The sequence below is a fragment of the Carassius carassius genome, chromosome 2 (assembly GCF_963082965.1).
Source record: "Carassius carassius chromosome 2, fCarCar2.1, whole genome shotgun sequence".
Lineage (NCBI taxonomy): Eukaryota > Metazoa > Chordata > Actinopteri > Cypriniformes > Cyprinidae > Carassius > Carassius carassius.
Window position 1 is genome coordinate 40,504,616 of NC_081756.1, and position 15,576 is coordinate 40,520,191.

Sequence of the window (15,576 nt, forward strand, 5' to 3'; positions counted from 1 at the left end):
TGAAGACTGAGAGAGTTCTCAGATGCTCAGTGATGGTGGTGTTGAAGTCATGTGACTGTGGTAAAGTTTGTTTATACTGTAGCCTACGTTTAGCTTTTTACTTCTGGCAAATCTTCAAAAACTTCAAAATTCATTCGGTCTGTTAAAGTCGTGCTAATTTTTTTATATGATCATGCTGAACAAAACTTGCAGTCACACACATTTGTTGGTCACAAAGCTTATTTTCTGCAGTAATCAAAAAGGTAAAACTAGGATGATATTAACTTCCGGGCTGGCCTTCAAAAATATGTAATAATTGCAAGCACTTTTTTTGCAACTCTTCATTTTTTATTTTTTATTCCTCTGTCATTATTCAGGAGTAAAAAAAAATTTGGACAGTGTATCAGCATAAGACTTAACATCTACAGATAGAGAGAATATTTGTTTTACCATCATAGCTATAAGGGCACAAATGTAACTTTGTTGCAAGATCATTCGTCCCACCAGGCGAAGAGGATTATCGGCTGCAGCCTCTCCACAGGGCCCTGCACAAACAAACATCACAAGCTCAGAAACACACATATAGACTTGAAGGTGAACTGGTATCTTCTGTACGTGTAAATGCACAATGTACATTGCCCTACCTATGTCATGTTGACTTGAACCATTGGTCACAGGTTCTTTAGAGATTTGTGATTCAGACACCGGTGACTCTCCTTTGGTGAGAAGCGTTTGCTAAACCAGACAAAAAAATAAAATAAATAATTTCACACAAGGGCAGACACTTATTTTGATAAGTAATTCATCTGATTTTTATTCCTTTAATTAATCAAATATTCATGCCACATCATGTGTTATCAGGTAAAAGGTGGTGAGAATATTCAACAGGAACAGACATTCCATGCTCTTAAAGTGATAGTTCACTCAAGGCATAATTCCAAAACTTGTATGACTTTCTTCCATAGAACATAATAGAAGATATTTTGAATAATGCTGGTAAACAAACAGTTTTGTTCCCCATTGTTTTCCATTTTATAGAAAAAAAAATAGATTGCATAGAACCAAAACTCTTTGATTACCAACATTCTTCAAAATATCTTCTATTATGATTAACAGAATTAAGAAATTATGACAGAATTTTCATTTTAACATAGTAAAAATCACACAGTGTTGACTGAAATCAACAGATGACTTTTTCATTAAGCAATGTACTGTATCTGACTGTATGTGTATGGAATTAAAGTCACAGTGTATTGTTCAAAATTAACATACATTGGCACGAAAATGTAGTAAATACACCATAAATGCATATAATTGAAGTCTACTGTGTATCACAGTCAACACAAGGCTTTTTGATAGGTTTAAATTAAGGAAATATTCATTTTTATATAAACAAGACCACTTAATAGATGGCACTCGTGGAGGTAGAAAAACAAAGTTCTATATGTCCTGCAGGATTGCTTGTAGTAAAGATTTAAATGCAAAAGAAAAGGCACGAGAGGCGACTTTTTCTGTCAGTGGTTTTAATTTAAAACGTTTGTGATAGCCTAAGAAAAGTAGCCTATAGGCTGTGTTTAAACATTTTGCCAAATGCTTGGGCAGCTTAATGTATAAATCTAGAAGTTAAGTGTATTGAATAATATGTTGTTATATTAATTGCATTTAAATGTGAATATGTATATGAAAGATTGTACTATTGTACTATGCAAAAAGAGAGTCACAATGCTGAAAAAGCATTTTGCAGTAACAACATTTGTATTTGAAATTTTTATGGTATACATAAATATTTGTGGTATACAGTCATGGAACAGTAGTGGACTGCAAACACATCCTATGTGAAAGCACAATGAGTTGAAGACATGAGCATGAGTTGAAGCTTTTTTAGGATGTTATTATCATTATTATTATTATCATATTTTTATTATTTTGTACGCAGCGCTGCAGTATAACATACTGTACCCCCATTTGATTTGGAATAAAAATGAGTAAATTTGCTTGGTTTTAATAAAAATGTTGAGCTTTTTAATTCAAGTTGGTCAGTTTTGTGTTGTAGGTAGAGTAGGTAGGAAGTCATAGGCAAAGTTTGTAAAGAATGTTTGTTTCAGCATGTAAACAAAATGAAATACTTATGTTAGTAAAATTCAGCTGGTAGACTATGTAGTCTAAACTAATATATCGGTAGGCAAATGTAACCATAGTGATTTAAGCCTTACCTTAGTGTCATCTTCATTACTATGTCTCCTTGCCTCCCATTGCCTGAGCTCCACTTCCTCTCCAGCCTCACCCTGTACTGCTTCAACTGCTCCACCCTCATCGGTCTCCACAAACACAAACACATTACATCAGTTAATATATGATATCATAATGATAATATATCACCAACTTACCCAAACTCCATTATTGTACACAAACAACAGTCAAATGTTATTCAGTGGCTTACGAGGGTACAAATGTAATGTGTCTGGGTTTACTGTACATGACATCCTGTACAACGAGCTTTTAAAATGGATAGTTCAGCCAAAAAATAAAAATCATTAAATTGCTTTAGATACGAATATAATGCACTTACTTCCACAGTTTGAAAAACAGCGTGGACTTTCTGCTTATTTTCACTCACAGGATGTGAACAATTTCAGGTAAAGATGACAGAATTGTCATTTTTGGGAGAATCATCCCTTTAACTGAACAAACAAATGTGTGAAAGCACCTTGTCCATGTGGCCATGACTGTAACTGTTGATTTTCAGCAGAATAGTCACAGAGATGTACAAGAGGAGAAGAATGCCAGGATTGATGAACACTGGCCAGTCATGTTCCATGTTGAGGGTGATGTCAAAAGAAGAACAGTTTCCAGGCTTTATTATATCCTTCAGGCCAAATAGTCTAAAGCAAAAAATAAAATAAAAGATAAAAAATGAAAACAAATTAAAACTTCAGGAACTCCATTTGCTGAAGAAAATGTGAGTACATGCAGCCTTTAGGTTTTTGTGAAATTCTGGTTGTTAGTCCACCACCAATTGGTTACTGGCTGTTTTATTTAGAAGGCAGGACTTAAGCCATCATATTGCATGTTGCACTTTTTCCCATTCTGAGCAATATGTGTGAGCCATCTTCATATATACAGTACACTATGGGTCAAACACTTTGAATATATATATATATATATATATATATATTGTTTTTGAAAGTCTTATGCTCACAATTTTTTTTTTGGATTTATTTGATAAAAAATACAGTAAAAATGGTAATAATGTAATATTTTTTCAATGTTTAATTTCTTATCTATATTAAATATAATGTATTCCCTGTGATGGTAAGGCTGATTTTCAGCATTATTACTCCAGTCTTCAGTTTTTACATGAAGTCACATGATCCTTCAGAAATCATTCTAATATGCTGTCTTGGTGCTCAAGAAACATTTGTTATTATTATCCATGTTGAAATCCATTGAAAACCATGATATACAGTAGGTGGCCATCCTATCTGGGGCTTACCGCCGCGTGTACCGCCGCAACTGTAATTCAGTCGCGTGTTAAAATCATTCACGAAACTACCGCCAGGTGGCGCAAAGGGACGGATTGCGAAATGAATGTAACTGTAAAATGAGATAAAAGAAGGAAGTAAAACAACAATAACATTATGATATAACATTGTAACATTTAAAAAAAAAACTATTTTTTTTTACAATTTGTTAATTTTTTAAATGTAGGATAGTCTTAGGCTACAGTCTACTAAACAAAAATTAAAAGAAGACCTTAACACAAAGGATCATATGCATGCTATTTTTATTAAACAGTAAATAAATATAAGGCCTATATATATATATATATATATATATATATATATATATATATATATATATATATATATATATATATATATATGCTAAATGTTTTAATTTCATTTTCATTTCGGTTCATTCTTGGTTTAAAAAAATCTTCAAGTTCCATATGCAGAGTGAAATGGGAACGGTCCAGCATTTAGCAATAATTAGTATTATTTTTCTTGATTTTTTAAACTACCAGCATTTTTGAATTATGCCTTATGTGTGACCAAAAATTAAGTATTATTTGTTTCAGCTGTTTGAGCGTGCTGGTGCCTCGCGCACATATTCACTGGAAACAGCAGTCGTTCACCAGACATTCGGCTTGAGCACTTTGACATTGTTAATTATGATTTTTTTTTTTGCTCGATACTGAAATGCACACAGCCTATTTACCTCATGAATAATAGTTAAGCTTCAAATGGGCAACATCACAAATATGGAAACGTTTGATTTCTCCCGATTGAGAAAGCCAAACCTTACCTTATGCTTAGCTTTAAATTATTATTATTTTGTTTTTTTTGTTTTATTACTAAGCCTATATTATTATATACTGCAATTATATTTATCCATTAGAATTATATATTTTTAATTATTGTTTTGTTCTGATAAATTTGTTAAATTTAAAGGATTTGTTGTAAAATATTTTCTTATAGCCTATTTTTTTCCTCTCACAAACTCTGATTTATTTTTTAGCGTGTTTATAAAAAAACATGCAGCAAACGAAAATAGGTGATTGATCCGTTAAAATGAAACCTATACACGACTCATTTTTTTTCATCTGACAAACTTAATTTAATTTTTAGCGCGTTTAAAAAATAAAAAAATAAAGAAAACATTCAGCAAATGAAAATAGGCGATTAATCCGTTAAAATGTGTTAAAAATGTGTTACTCTTGGTTAACAGTAATTATAATTATTTTACTTCAGAACAGAGCCTGGGACTAAGGTTATCCATGTTTTTTTTCTTTTTTTCATTGCATCTGAAAATGACTTCATTACATTCACTTCACGCGATCTGGCGCAGATCAGCCTCCCGCAAAACTCAGCTGTGTACGATTTAAAAATGTTTGAAATAAAGCAGTGGTTCTCTACTTGTAGCCCATGACGAATTCAAATGCGGCCCGAACCACATGCTGAATAAATTTTTTTTTTAAATAATTTTCTAAAATTTTATTATTTACATCAATTAAAAAAAAAAATATTCTACTAATGAAATATAAGCTATATCCTAATGTTTTTATGTCATTATTTTTTCTTCATATATTATTTTCAGACATGAGCACTGGCATAAGCATTTAACGAACACATACAAGCGTGCACTTTGGCAGAATTCAATTCAAATAGTCATCAACAGCCATTAGGTAAATTGCCTTTAAGGCAAAATTGCGCATCAGAATGGACACATTTGTTTTTTAAGGGAGAAAAAAAAGAAATTAAAAAAATGCCAGCGAATGAACATGTACAAACTGTGAATAGTCGCAGTATCAGTATTGAAGGAGAAGTGCTGTATTTTCGTTTTTTTTTTTTTGCCCCGCAACTCACTTGAAGAAGTACAGATAAATGGAAACACCATACACTATGTAACAATCCTTATCGTCATTGGAGAGTGTGTGCTGAGGCTCTGAGCAGACGACCGCGCGGACAGGTGCACGTGGTCAGTAGGCTTCAAAAGCAAAATTGCACATGTGCAGGCAGAGTGAAGAAGCTCATTGCTACTCGAACCTGTGCAATCCGTCAGTAAAAGAATATAAAGACAGTCAGATGTGCAATAATTATGGGCAATTGCAGAGCGGACCATCAGCCTGCGCATTCAGAAGTATAAATTGAAGAAGTCTGCGTCCGCGCTGGCCGTGTACGCATCCGGATTGCTCATGCGGAAAGTATAACACAGGCGTTACAATCGCAACTTCTTTGTGTTATTGCTTTCAAGCTGAATCTCACAAAATTGGTCAGCTCCCGACAGCATCAGGTGTTTTATTTATGGGGAGTAGAATTGTTTATTTCAATGAATGTGATATATTATATATCATAATAGTTAGGCTATAATATTATAAATCAGGTTGGCTTGTATTGCTGATGTAATATTTAAATTATATGCGTAGACTTGCACTTAGACCATAGTGCGGCCCGCTGGAAAAAAAGGTTGAGAACCACTGATATAAAGGTTGCTGTCCCATTTTATACAGGAATTGTTCATTCTAAAAAATCGAATTATATTGTTAGTTCTAATTATATTGTTAACACAAGTTCATTTAAAACTTTTTTTTTTTACTTATAAACTCCTTGAGAATTTAAAGTTAGTTTAATAGTAGGCTATTTAAATTCAAGTTTAAAAAAAGGTTTTAATTGCTTAAATTATTTTTTATTAATTAATAATATGTTATCATGTTTGTTCTTGTAAAAATACGTGTTTATTCTTTAGGAAAACAAGGGAAAAAATAAGGGACAATCCGAATATTTGTTTTGCTTTACCTATTTATGTAAGCTACAATTATTCAAATAATAATAATAATAAAATAATGTCATAAAAAAAATACCATTGGCCTGAGTAATTTTGACCATTATAGAATTGTGACTTTAAAGATTAGTCATTTAGGTTGTAAAAATACTGTGAAATTAATAATGGCATAACATTTTAGAAATTAACAATGGCATTTTAGAGCAACCGAAGGTTTATGAAACAATAAAGCATTTTTTTAAACAACGGAACTTAAAGTTGTGAACTAAAATATTATTTCAACCATACAGTGTGAATAAATAAAATGCATAATTTTCATAACATTTCATTATTCATAAAATGCATAATGTTTCTGGTGTTTGGATTTGTAGGCTACTTCAATATAATGAGCTCCAAGTTTAAAAATAGCCCTAGACTAGTTTCTCTCTCTCTCTCTCTCTGTTTAACAGCATTACGTCTTCCTTCCGTTAGAATTTTCCTGCCTTGCTTAATGTTGGGCTCATGCAGGGCCGGCGCGTGCCTATAGGCGAACTAGGCAGCCACTTAGGGTGGAGAGAGAGAAGCCGAGAGAGAAGGCGAGAGAAAGAGAGAGAGAGAGAGAGAGAATTATTAATTTATTTGTTTGTTTCACATTAGGTATAAATAAAATAAAAGCTATAAATAAATAAAAAAAACTTTACATTTCGAATAAAAATTCCCGCACGGCAGCGCCCTATTAGTAGGTCTATATGTATGCAAAATACTTTAATGTATATTCAAAAATGTCAAACCGAATAAATTTATCTGGTCATGAGTAATCGCCTCCGTGGAAGAGCGCTTTTCGCTGCTTAGAGACCATGGGCGCGTATTTGGATTTTTAGATGACATCGCATCTCTCAAAGAAAAGGAGAATAGAATAGCCTTCAGGATTGCTTAGGACTGGAAAAGGCCCTGACTCATGGAGACTCGCGAGATGTTGATGGGCATGAATTGTTTGAAGAGCTGACTGCTTTGGGCAGACGCCTGGTTACTGGATCTAAACCACTGGATGCGCTTAAATTCATCTGTGAAAAAGGGATGGAAAACAATTTTCCAAATGTTTTTGTAGCATTGAGAGTGCTTCCCACTCTCCCTGTCACTGTGAGCTATGGGGAACGCAGTTTCTCAAAGCTTAAACTGATAAAAATGATCTCCGAAGTACAAGTTAAATTCGAGGACGCAATCACATCGTTTGCCGCTGCGATAGCCCGACACGCACGCTTCTGAAATGTAGGTGTGTGAATGTGTGTATCAGTCAAGAAAACAATCGAAAACTCCAGTTTTGTGAGCTAAAAAGTTGAGTGCACATGTTTCGTTTTATTCTGTACACTATCTATTAGCCTATAAAACAGAATTTATACTTAGCTGTTGCAAGGTGTAGGCTACCCTTTTTACCTTTTCGTAGAATGAAAAAATTAAAAACTCTGAAAACATGCTTGCACGTTTTTATTTTAGTGTAATTTCATAGATTAAAAAAAAATATTTACATGCATCTTAAGGATCCCCAATTGTGAATGTGAGGAGGGCGGCACGATCGTGCTCTGCCTAGAGCGGCATTTGAGCTTGCGCTGGCCCTGGGCTCATGATCAATAAGTTGTATTGGCCTCAATCTGATTCAGTAAAGTCAAACCGCAGACAGTGAAGCCTCGAGACCCGTGCGCTGTGAGGCGGGAACAGAGGATTCCACTTGGTCTTAAAGCCTCCCTCAAACATCCACGATCACAAATAACAATGATTTTCGTAAAATAATGATTAATCATTAATTGATGATTTGTTGTTATCATTATGGTCTCGTGAAAATAATAATATGGGCTGCGAGAAAATTATGAATACAAAGAGTACTTCTGAGTGAAAGCATGTTTCAGCCCAGTAACACACCTTTCCGCAGAACCAAAACACAGACTGAATTCTGTTCAGCTGGAGGGGGTTGGGTTTTGGGTAGTTATTCATGGATTGTGGGGGTCGAGATAAAAGTGTGAATTGCTCTTTCATATGGACAGAGGCTTTCACTTGCTGAACCGGTTTATATACGACTGTTGTTTTGATTATATTCACAGTGCTGGCTCTCTCCGACGAGAGAGATGCAACATTCACACATTACACTATTCCTTTTCGTCTAAAAACATTTCAAGCTTTCAGTAGATATATTTTTAATGTACCTATGTGAGACACCACGATATTATGTTAATTAAAAAATTATACATTCATTATCATGAAAAATTAAAGTGATGAGACGGCGCCTCCCTGTCATTAATGCACATTAATAATTTTTGCACAAACACTTGAACATGAGCTTCTTATCACGAGTAAAATTCATGCCAACAGCCAACATATTTAGCTTGATCAGAAGGTTGACTGCAAGAGTCGAGCGGGATGTTAAGAGTTTGTCTGTTTCTTTTACTGATTATTTTCGGGTTAAAGCATGATTTAAACAGATTCACACTCAATCGCTTTCGCAATAATGCATTCAAACAAATGTAATCTTACAGTGCTACTACATTATCAGCATGCTATCTGATTTTGAAATCTTGAAGTTAATCGATCTGTTTAGATAAAAAAACTGACAAAAATATACTGTTATTTTCATCACAAACAAAATTTTCACAGCAGAAAGCAGCAATTAAAGATGTAATGCTTACAATGTTATTAGTTTGGCATGTGATAGGCTATAGGGAAAAAAGTTTACACAAAATAGCTTAAGCCACTTTGAAACTCTCCAGTTATTTTTTTATTATTATTATTTTATATGCTATGTTATGTGTCTGGTATCAGAGCGCGTGGAGGGGAAGTTGTTGCTTCTCACTGACTCTGCTGCGGAGTGAGAGAGATGTTTCACCCAACGAAATGAAGATGACCGCGGCTGCACAAGCACAGCACATCCGCCGAAAATCAACCTGCAGCAATGCTCGTTCATCGACTCGCCAAACTTTACTTTTGTAGGTCGCATCATGGCAGTAAATAATTCGATAATATCACCATGCAGTCAATACAGATATTTAATAAAAACATTAAAACAAGCAGGGCTGTAAAATAAAACAATAAAAAAAACGCATGCCAGGTCTACACCGGACACAAGTGGAACGATCCAACAAAAGACAACAGAACACAGTGATGGATGCACTGGACTCGATCCCCATCAGTGAACTGATGCTCGTTCTGTTTATGATGAAATGTTCTGACACTTTGTTCAGATGATTGGACACTATAGTGTGATGTCATCAAGTTTAGACCATAGACTGTATAAAAACAAGTTTAGACAGACTTTTCTCTGTGGGGCACAGATGACAACTTTCGCGTCCGGTGTAGACACAGACAGTGACTGCTCTATTTACAAATAAGTTCTATAAGAAAAAAAAGAAAAAAAAAATCTAAACCAGTGGCATAACGAGATGGAAATATAAACTAGAAAAAATATTAACAGGTCCTCCGTCCATGACACTGACTCACTGCGGAGCTGGCAGTTTTAATCTGAACAGCTCTTAAAGCTCAGTGGATGGTTAGATGCATGATGGGCTAGTATTAAGGTAATAACAGTACTGTTTTTTTTATCATCTTGTTGCAGTTATAAATTTGACTGCTAAATGAATGATAAAGAACTATATTAAAACTTGTTTTGTAAAATTTCTTCGTCATTTGAATATTGATTTAAAAATCGGTTTAAATCATAAATCAGATTTTTTTTTCTAAAATAAAAAAACAGGGATTTTTTTAGGCTATATGATATTACCCTACTTTAAAAACAAGTAAAGAAGGTTCCCTTTAAAATTACTTTAGTTGTCAATTACTAAAGCTTTTTTTTTTACTTCGTGTGAATGTTGTTGATTATAATGAGAGAACTTGAGTTTAATTGTGAGGACGTTTTATTAATTCTTTAGAGTTTCAAATATTTAATCGTGCCGGTTTAATTTTATTCGTTTCTTGTTTTAGGCAAATTAGGCCTAAATAATGGGAACGACATTATACAGTGCTTCACATTTAAACATGCAACAATTTCTTAATCAGTTTACGGACAAATGTCTTTTTCCCAATAAGTTAAAGGACAGGTAACGAATAACAAAAAATGCATGTTGTTTTATTAACCCTCTGGAGTCGATTAACGCGGATACGCGTTTTGAGTCATTTTCTCCTGATAACCCCGAAAAGAACTTAAATTACACTTTCAGTTTTAATCGTACAGATAAGAGCAATACATCAATCGAATCTGTAAAGGGTTTACTTTGTTTTTGGATACAGACATAATAACAACAAAACTTTGTGCACTTATAAAATAAAGATAACAAACAAGGTGTGCTGTCTGCAGCCTTTGTCTGCGCTGATCTTCATTTACAAACACATCATTAAAATGAACTGTAACTCCGTGAATACTCAACGAAAATACATGAGAGAGATATCTATAGAAAGCTTGACATGTCTATTTTTAAACTAAACAAAAACAGATATTCTGTGATAAAGTAATCCTTATATTGACATTTTGCATATTAATCCATGTAGCCAACCCCCCTAAAATAGGCTACCACTTTTAATGCTCCAATGCAAAGTAAACCACAATTTCTTTTGAATAATATAACGCATAATATAATATAAATAATACTGCACACCTTTTAAATATGTCAAATCTAAAATATGGTTTAATACCATGTAGATTAGAGAAAATATAATCACAGGTTCAGGCACAGGCTTGACATCCTGCTTGAATTCATTCTAAGAAATGCACATAACTTCATAAGTACCAAACTTTCGTCTGTGGATATTAAATATTAAATATTTTAACTACAGTGTTTTTCTTTCATTTTCCCTGACTGAAGCCATCAAATCTAACACATCAGTGAGGCAAAACTGACATCTATTAGCGAAAATGTGCTTTGATGCGCTTGTTTGATAACTTGTGGTTAAAGCGCCACTCAGCGGTCAAAGGCTGCAAATGCACTTTATACCGCGGCGGTAAAAAGGGCCTTTTGGATGTCTACTTAGTGTACTGCAATTCAAAAGTTTGGGGTAAGAATAAAAAAAAAAAAAAAAACAGTATACATTTATTCAGCAAGGATGCATTCAATTGATCAAACATGAAATCAAATACATTTATAATGTTTTTTTTCTATTTTAAAAATTAAGCAGCAAAAACTGCTTTCAACACTGATAATAATTAGGACCATTATTAATAACTGAGCACCAATAATAACTGAGTGCCAAGTCAGCATATTAAAATGATTTTGATGTGACACTGAAGACTGGAATAATGGCTGCTCAAAATGTACCATCACAGCAATAAACTACATTTCAAAATACATTAACATAGACAACAGTTCTTTTAAATAGTTATAACATTTCATAATGCTAACATTTTTGTTAAATACTTTGACTGTATGAGTAAATTGCATGCGATGTCAAGCCAATGCTCAGGATTTATGTGCTCACACCATACGGTCTGTTCGAGATGCAACTTGACTGCTCACACTATACTTGCGAAATAAACATGTGGGACCCCCCCCCCAAACTAAGAACTGTGTACAATAACTGTGAACTTTCTAATCTTTTTGTATTCCATCTGTTTTCTTTTCATTTACTCTATGTTGCAGCACAAGCCATGTGGGGTGAGTTAGGCTTAGATTTGTTCAAATTTAAGTATGTTCAATAGTAATAGTGATGCTTGCCTTAGCAAACACCACTAATAATCTTAATGTGACAGCAGTGCGCATGCAAAATTTTGTATGTGACAATGATGTATAGCAGAATTTAGTTTTATCTCACTGTGACAGCTGTGACAGTCGTCTACAACAGCACAGAGGTCAGCAGAGATTTATGTGTCATGAAAAATGCACAGAGCTGGCAACCTCACCAAGCCAGGTTTTATCTAATGGCATATCCAAGGCTTAAGTCTCAGTGTTGCTTTTCAGTGGGTTATGCAAGTCTGGCAGGATACACCACCTTCACCTCACCAGCTTGAGGCTCTATTTTAGATCAGAAATGACTCGCACATATACGTCACACTCTGCCTTAACACAACCCTCATGTTATGAACGTGAGATGGAGAGGGATACAAGTAATTATATTTTTATATGAACAGTTACTTCAAAAAAGATTACTGAGAAATAAAGATTAACATTAACTGAAATGAAACAATTCAAAACATTAATAAACTATAATAACTATAACAGTAGCTCAGTGATACTAAAATAAAACTGGACAATCAAAGGTTAGTGGTCAGTACATTGGCTACAAATTATTTCTATTGCATGCTAAAATTATATCTAAAACAAAACATTCTTAAGGGGGGCATCTTACCCTATTGTCTGAAGCACATCAGAGAACAATATAAACATTATTTTATGAATGCGGCCATTTTTTATTACCAAAGTTCCAATCAAAGTACCAGTGTATTCAAATGTTATGCCATCATTGCACCATAAAAACACCACAGTACTTTCTTGGTGTAATACCAATAATGGTCACTGTGATTTTGCCAAATAGAAGATTTTCCTGGATCAGCATCCCTAACCATTAACCTGATGGTTCCAAACCCAGTCTTATGCTTAATCCTAACTCAATCTGTATTGTTTGATAGCAGTGTTTTCCCAGAACCAACAAAAGATGTTGATTCAGGAAATGGTGTCGATGTTGTCCTACTTCTAAACATCAGAGTTACCAGGCTCGTTGGTTTACAGGAATGTTATTCCAGGACAAATACGGATGTTGAACTAGGTACACATGCTACTTCAACAAATCAGAGAAACCTTCCAAATAACAGGACAGTAAAAATGATGCCACAAAGTCACAGACATACTGAATGTACAGTACAGTGAATTTAAAGATAATTGAGAGCAATTAACAACAATACCTGGCCCACAGGCTCGCTGGGGAGAACATGTCTTGCGCAAATGAGCTTTGATACAAGTAAAGACACACCAGGTGTCCCCCTGTGAAGAAGGCCACCATCACGCACAATGCATTAAATCCCAGATGGCTGATGGGAAAGTGGCAAGCCCACCATGTGCACACTCCAATAAAGAGAAGGAAGTAGAAGGCAGAAAATGAAGAAGGTAAAGTGATTCCTGGAAAGAGAAAGACATGAGTTCAAAGTCAAATCATATCCACACTGAGATTAGACACACAACATTATCTACACATGTGTTCCTATCTTCAAAAGCATGATATCATCTAACGTTCTGCTAAGTGCAACTGTTGTGTCCCAGTTGTAAAACACAATTATTTTTAAGTAATTATTACTACTGTGGGAGCCTTGACCTTACATTTAATGCTATGCAAGAGAGTGCAATGTATTAGCCAAAAAGTATGCAAACGTAAAACAAAAAAAACAAAAAAAAAAACCTTGAGATACATATCATGTTTATATTGCTCAACTTTGTTAAATCTGTTCTCTGACTCTCTTACCAGCTAGTGCTAGTAGTGTGATGGCCAGGATACGGCCCATGTTCTTGAGGAAGCGCTGTGCTGTGGCACGGAGGCGGGCAGCTAACTGTGCCGCACCACTGCTTGAGTAAGGACTCTCCTCTTCTTCTGTCTCACTACAGGATAACATTTCCTCATCTTCTCCTTCATCATCATCTTCTATTTCATCCTCCTAAAAAGAAGAGGATGTGAGAAAGACTTAATTGGTGCTGGGAGGAAAAAATAGAACATATGAGAATTACGTTTTTATTCCAAATCCTATACATGCATTTTAATTTCTACTTGTGTTCATTAATCTTAGAGAATTGAAAAGTTCTACCATAAAGATATGTGAAATTGCTAAGCTGGTGTCCCAAACTTAAAAACCAAGATTAAGGATGTCAACATTTGAAAGCACTGCAAAAGCAAATGTACTGTCTCAGAGAAACTGAGAAATAGATACAGGAAGAGACAGAAGCTGAGGTATGTAAAATGTGAACAAAACATCAAAAAGGTCAAGGAAGTTTTTTCCAGGCATGTACACTTGAATATACATGTGAGAGTGTGTTACTATTGGCTCTTCAGGGTCATAGCAATCATATCTGACCAGGCCTGCAGAGTCAGACAGGCATGTTTGCATCATGAGGTGCTTTTGGATGAAAGCTGAAACACTATTCAAACCAGAAACCTGTTGTAGTCAAACAGGTCTATAATGCCTGCAGAGTAAACAGGCATTTTCAGACCTGAACACAAAGATATTTTGAAGAATGTTGGTAACCAAACAGATGTGATTGTTTCTCCCACCAAACTATAGAAGTCAATGGTTACCAGCAACTGTCTGGTTACCAAACATTCTTCAAAGTATCTTCTTTTCTGTTGAACAGAAGAAAGAAAAACATTTATGTTTAGAACAACATGAAGGTGAGTAAATGATGACAAAAAAAAATAAAAAAAATTCTGGGCAATCTATTACTTGAAACCCCTGTTTAAGTACAAAGCAAACAATGCACAGGTGAGGAATTGATTGTAAGGCAATGTTCCAGAGCTTAACAAAATTGTATGTAAGTCACATAAAACTGTCCTCTCATCGGCCAAAGTGCACCTCTTTAGGTTCTGGGATTCCGCACAAATGTAAATGAGCCTTTATTCCAACAACACGCACACATATATATATATAACTATGTGTGTGAATATATACAGCATGTTTAATGCACTCGTTTTGTGAAAGGGAATTTCCCATTATGAATTAGGATACAGCTTGTTTCTTTGGTTCAAATTGCCTTCTCACCAAAACCAAACTGCTCCAGAGTTTGATTTCATTTAGACGAGGCCACCTCACTCAGCCAGTCTCAGACCAATCATGCACATCTAAGCGCAATCACATATCTATATGCACAAACTAACTGAACCACACTAACCAGCCAAACCTTGATCCCTTTATTTCCATCATTTGATACTTTTATAGTGTAAAACACATATATACACACACACACAGCTTTCAAACTGGTGATTTGGTACAATATCATTTCCACACTGGTTCATTAAACAACTTTGGATTCTTTCACGTATGTGAGAAGTTTTCAAACACCCACCGGTTCTTGCTGGCACGTTCACCTCTGCTTGAATAAACTTCTGAAATAAACATAGAATCTTACAACAAACCAAAGAAAGCTACTTATGTGTAAATGAGAGTGTGTGTATCCCATCTGTTACTGAACTGAAGGGATAAAAATTGGTGCAACTGCAGCCGAAGATAGAAGGCTCAATAGTACTAGAGCTGTAATCGGGCCTTAAAAGTTAGGCCCGACAGGACCCGAGCCCGACAAGTACATTTTGATTGACAGCTTTATTAAAGCCCGAACCTGTTTACAGCCCGACATTATTCAAATGTGCACACACACAGCTCTTTTG

General features: G+C 34.8%; 1 protein-coding gene across 3 annotated transcripts in view; it reads right to left on the reverse strand.

Annotated features, from left to right (window-relative positions):
• The window catches only part of LOC132109733 (piezo-type mechanosensitive ion channel component 1-like), a 131,521-nt gene that overhangs the window by 37,181 nt on the left and 78,764 nt on the right, over window positions 1-15,576 (reverse strand). For all 3 annotated transcript variants that reach the window (XM_059516062.1, XM_059516054.1, XM_059516047.1), the window contains exons 6-11: window positions 13,669-13,858; window positions 13,115-13,328; window positions 2,687-2,861; window positions 2,193-2,297; window positions 624-714; window positions 430-524 (exon numbers count right to left, since the gene is read on the reverse strand). In XM_059516062.1, the coding sequence (XP_059372045.1) occupies window positions 430-524; window positions 624-714; window positions 2,193-2,297; window positions 2,687-2,861; window positions 13,115-13,328; window positions 13,669-13,858 (870 nt within the window). The remainder of the gene's footprint in view (window positions 1-429; window positions 525-623; window positions 715-2,192; window positions 2,298-2,686; window positions 2,862-13,114; window positions 13,329-13,668; window positions 13,859-15,576) is intronic.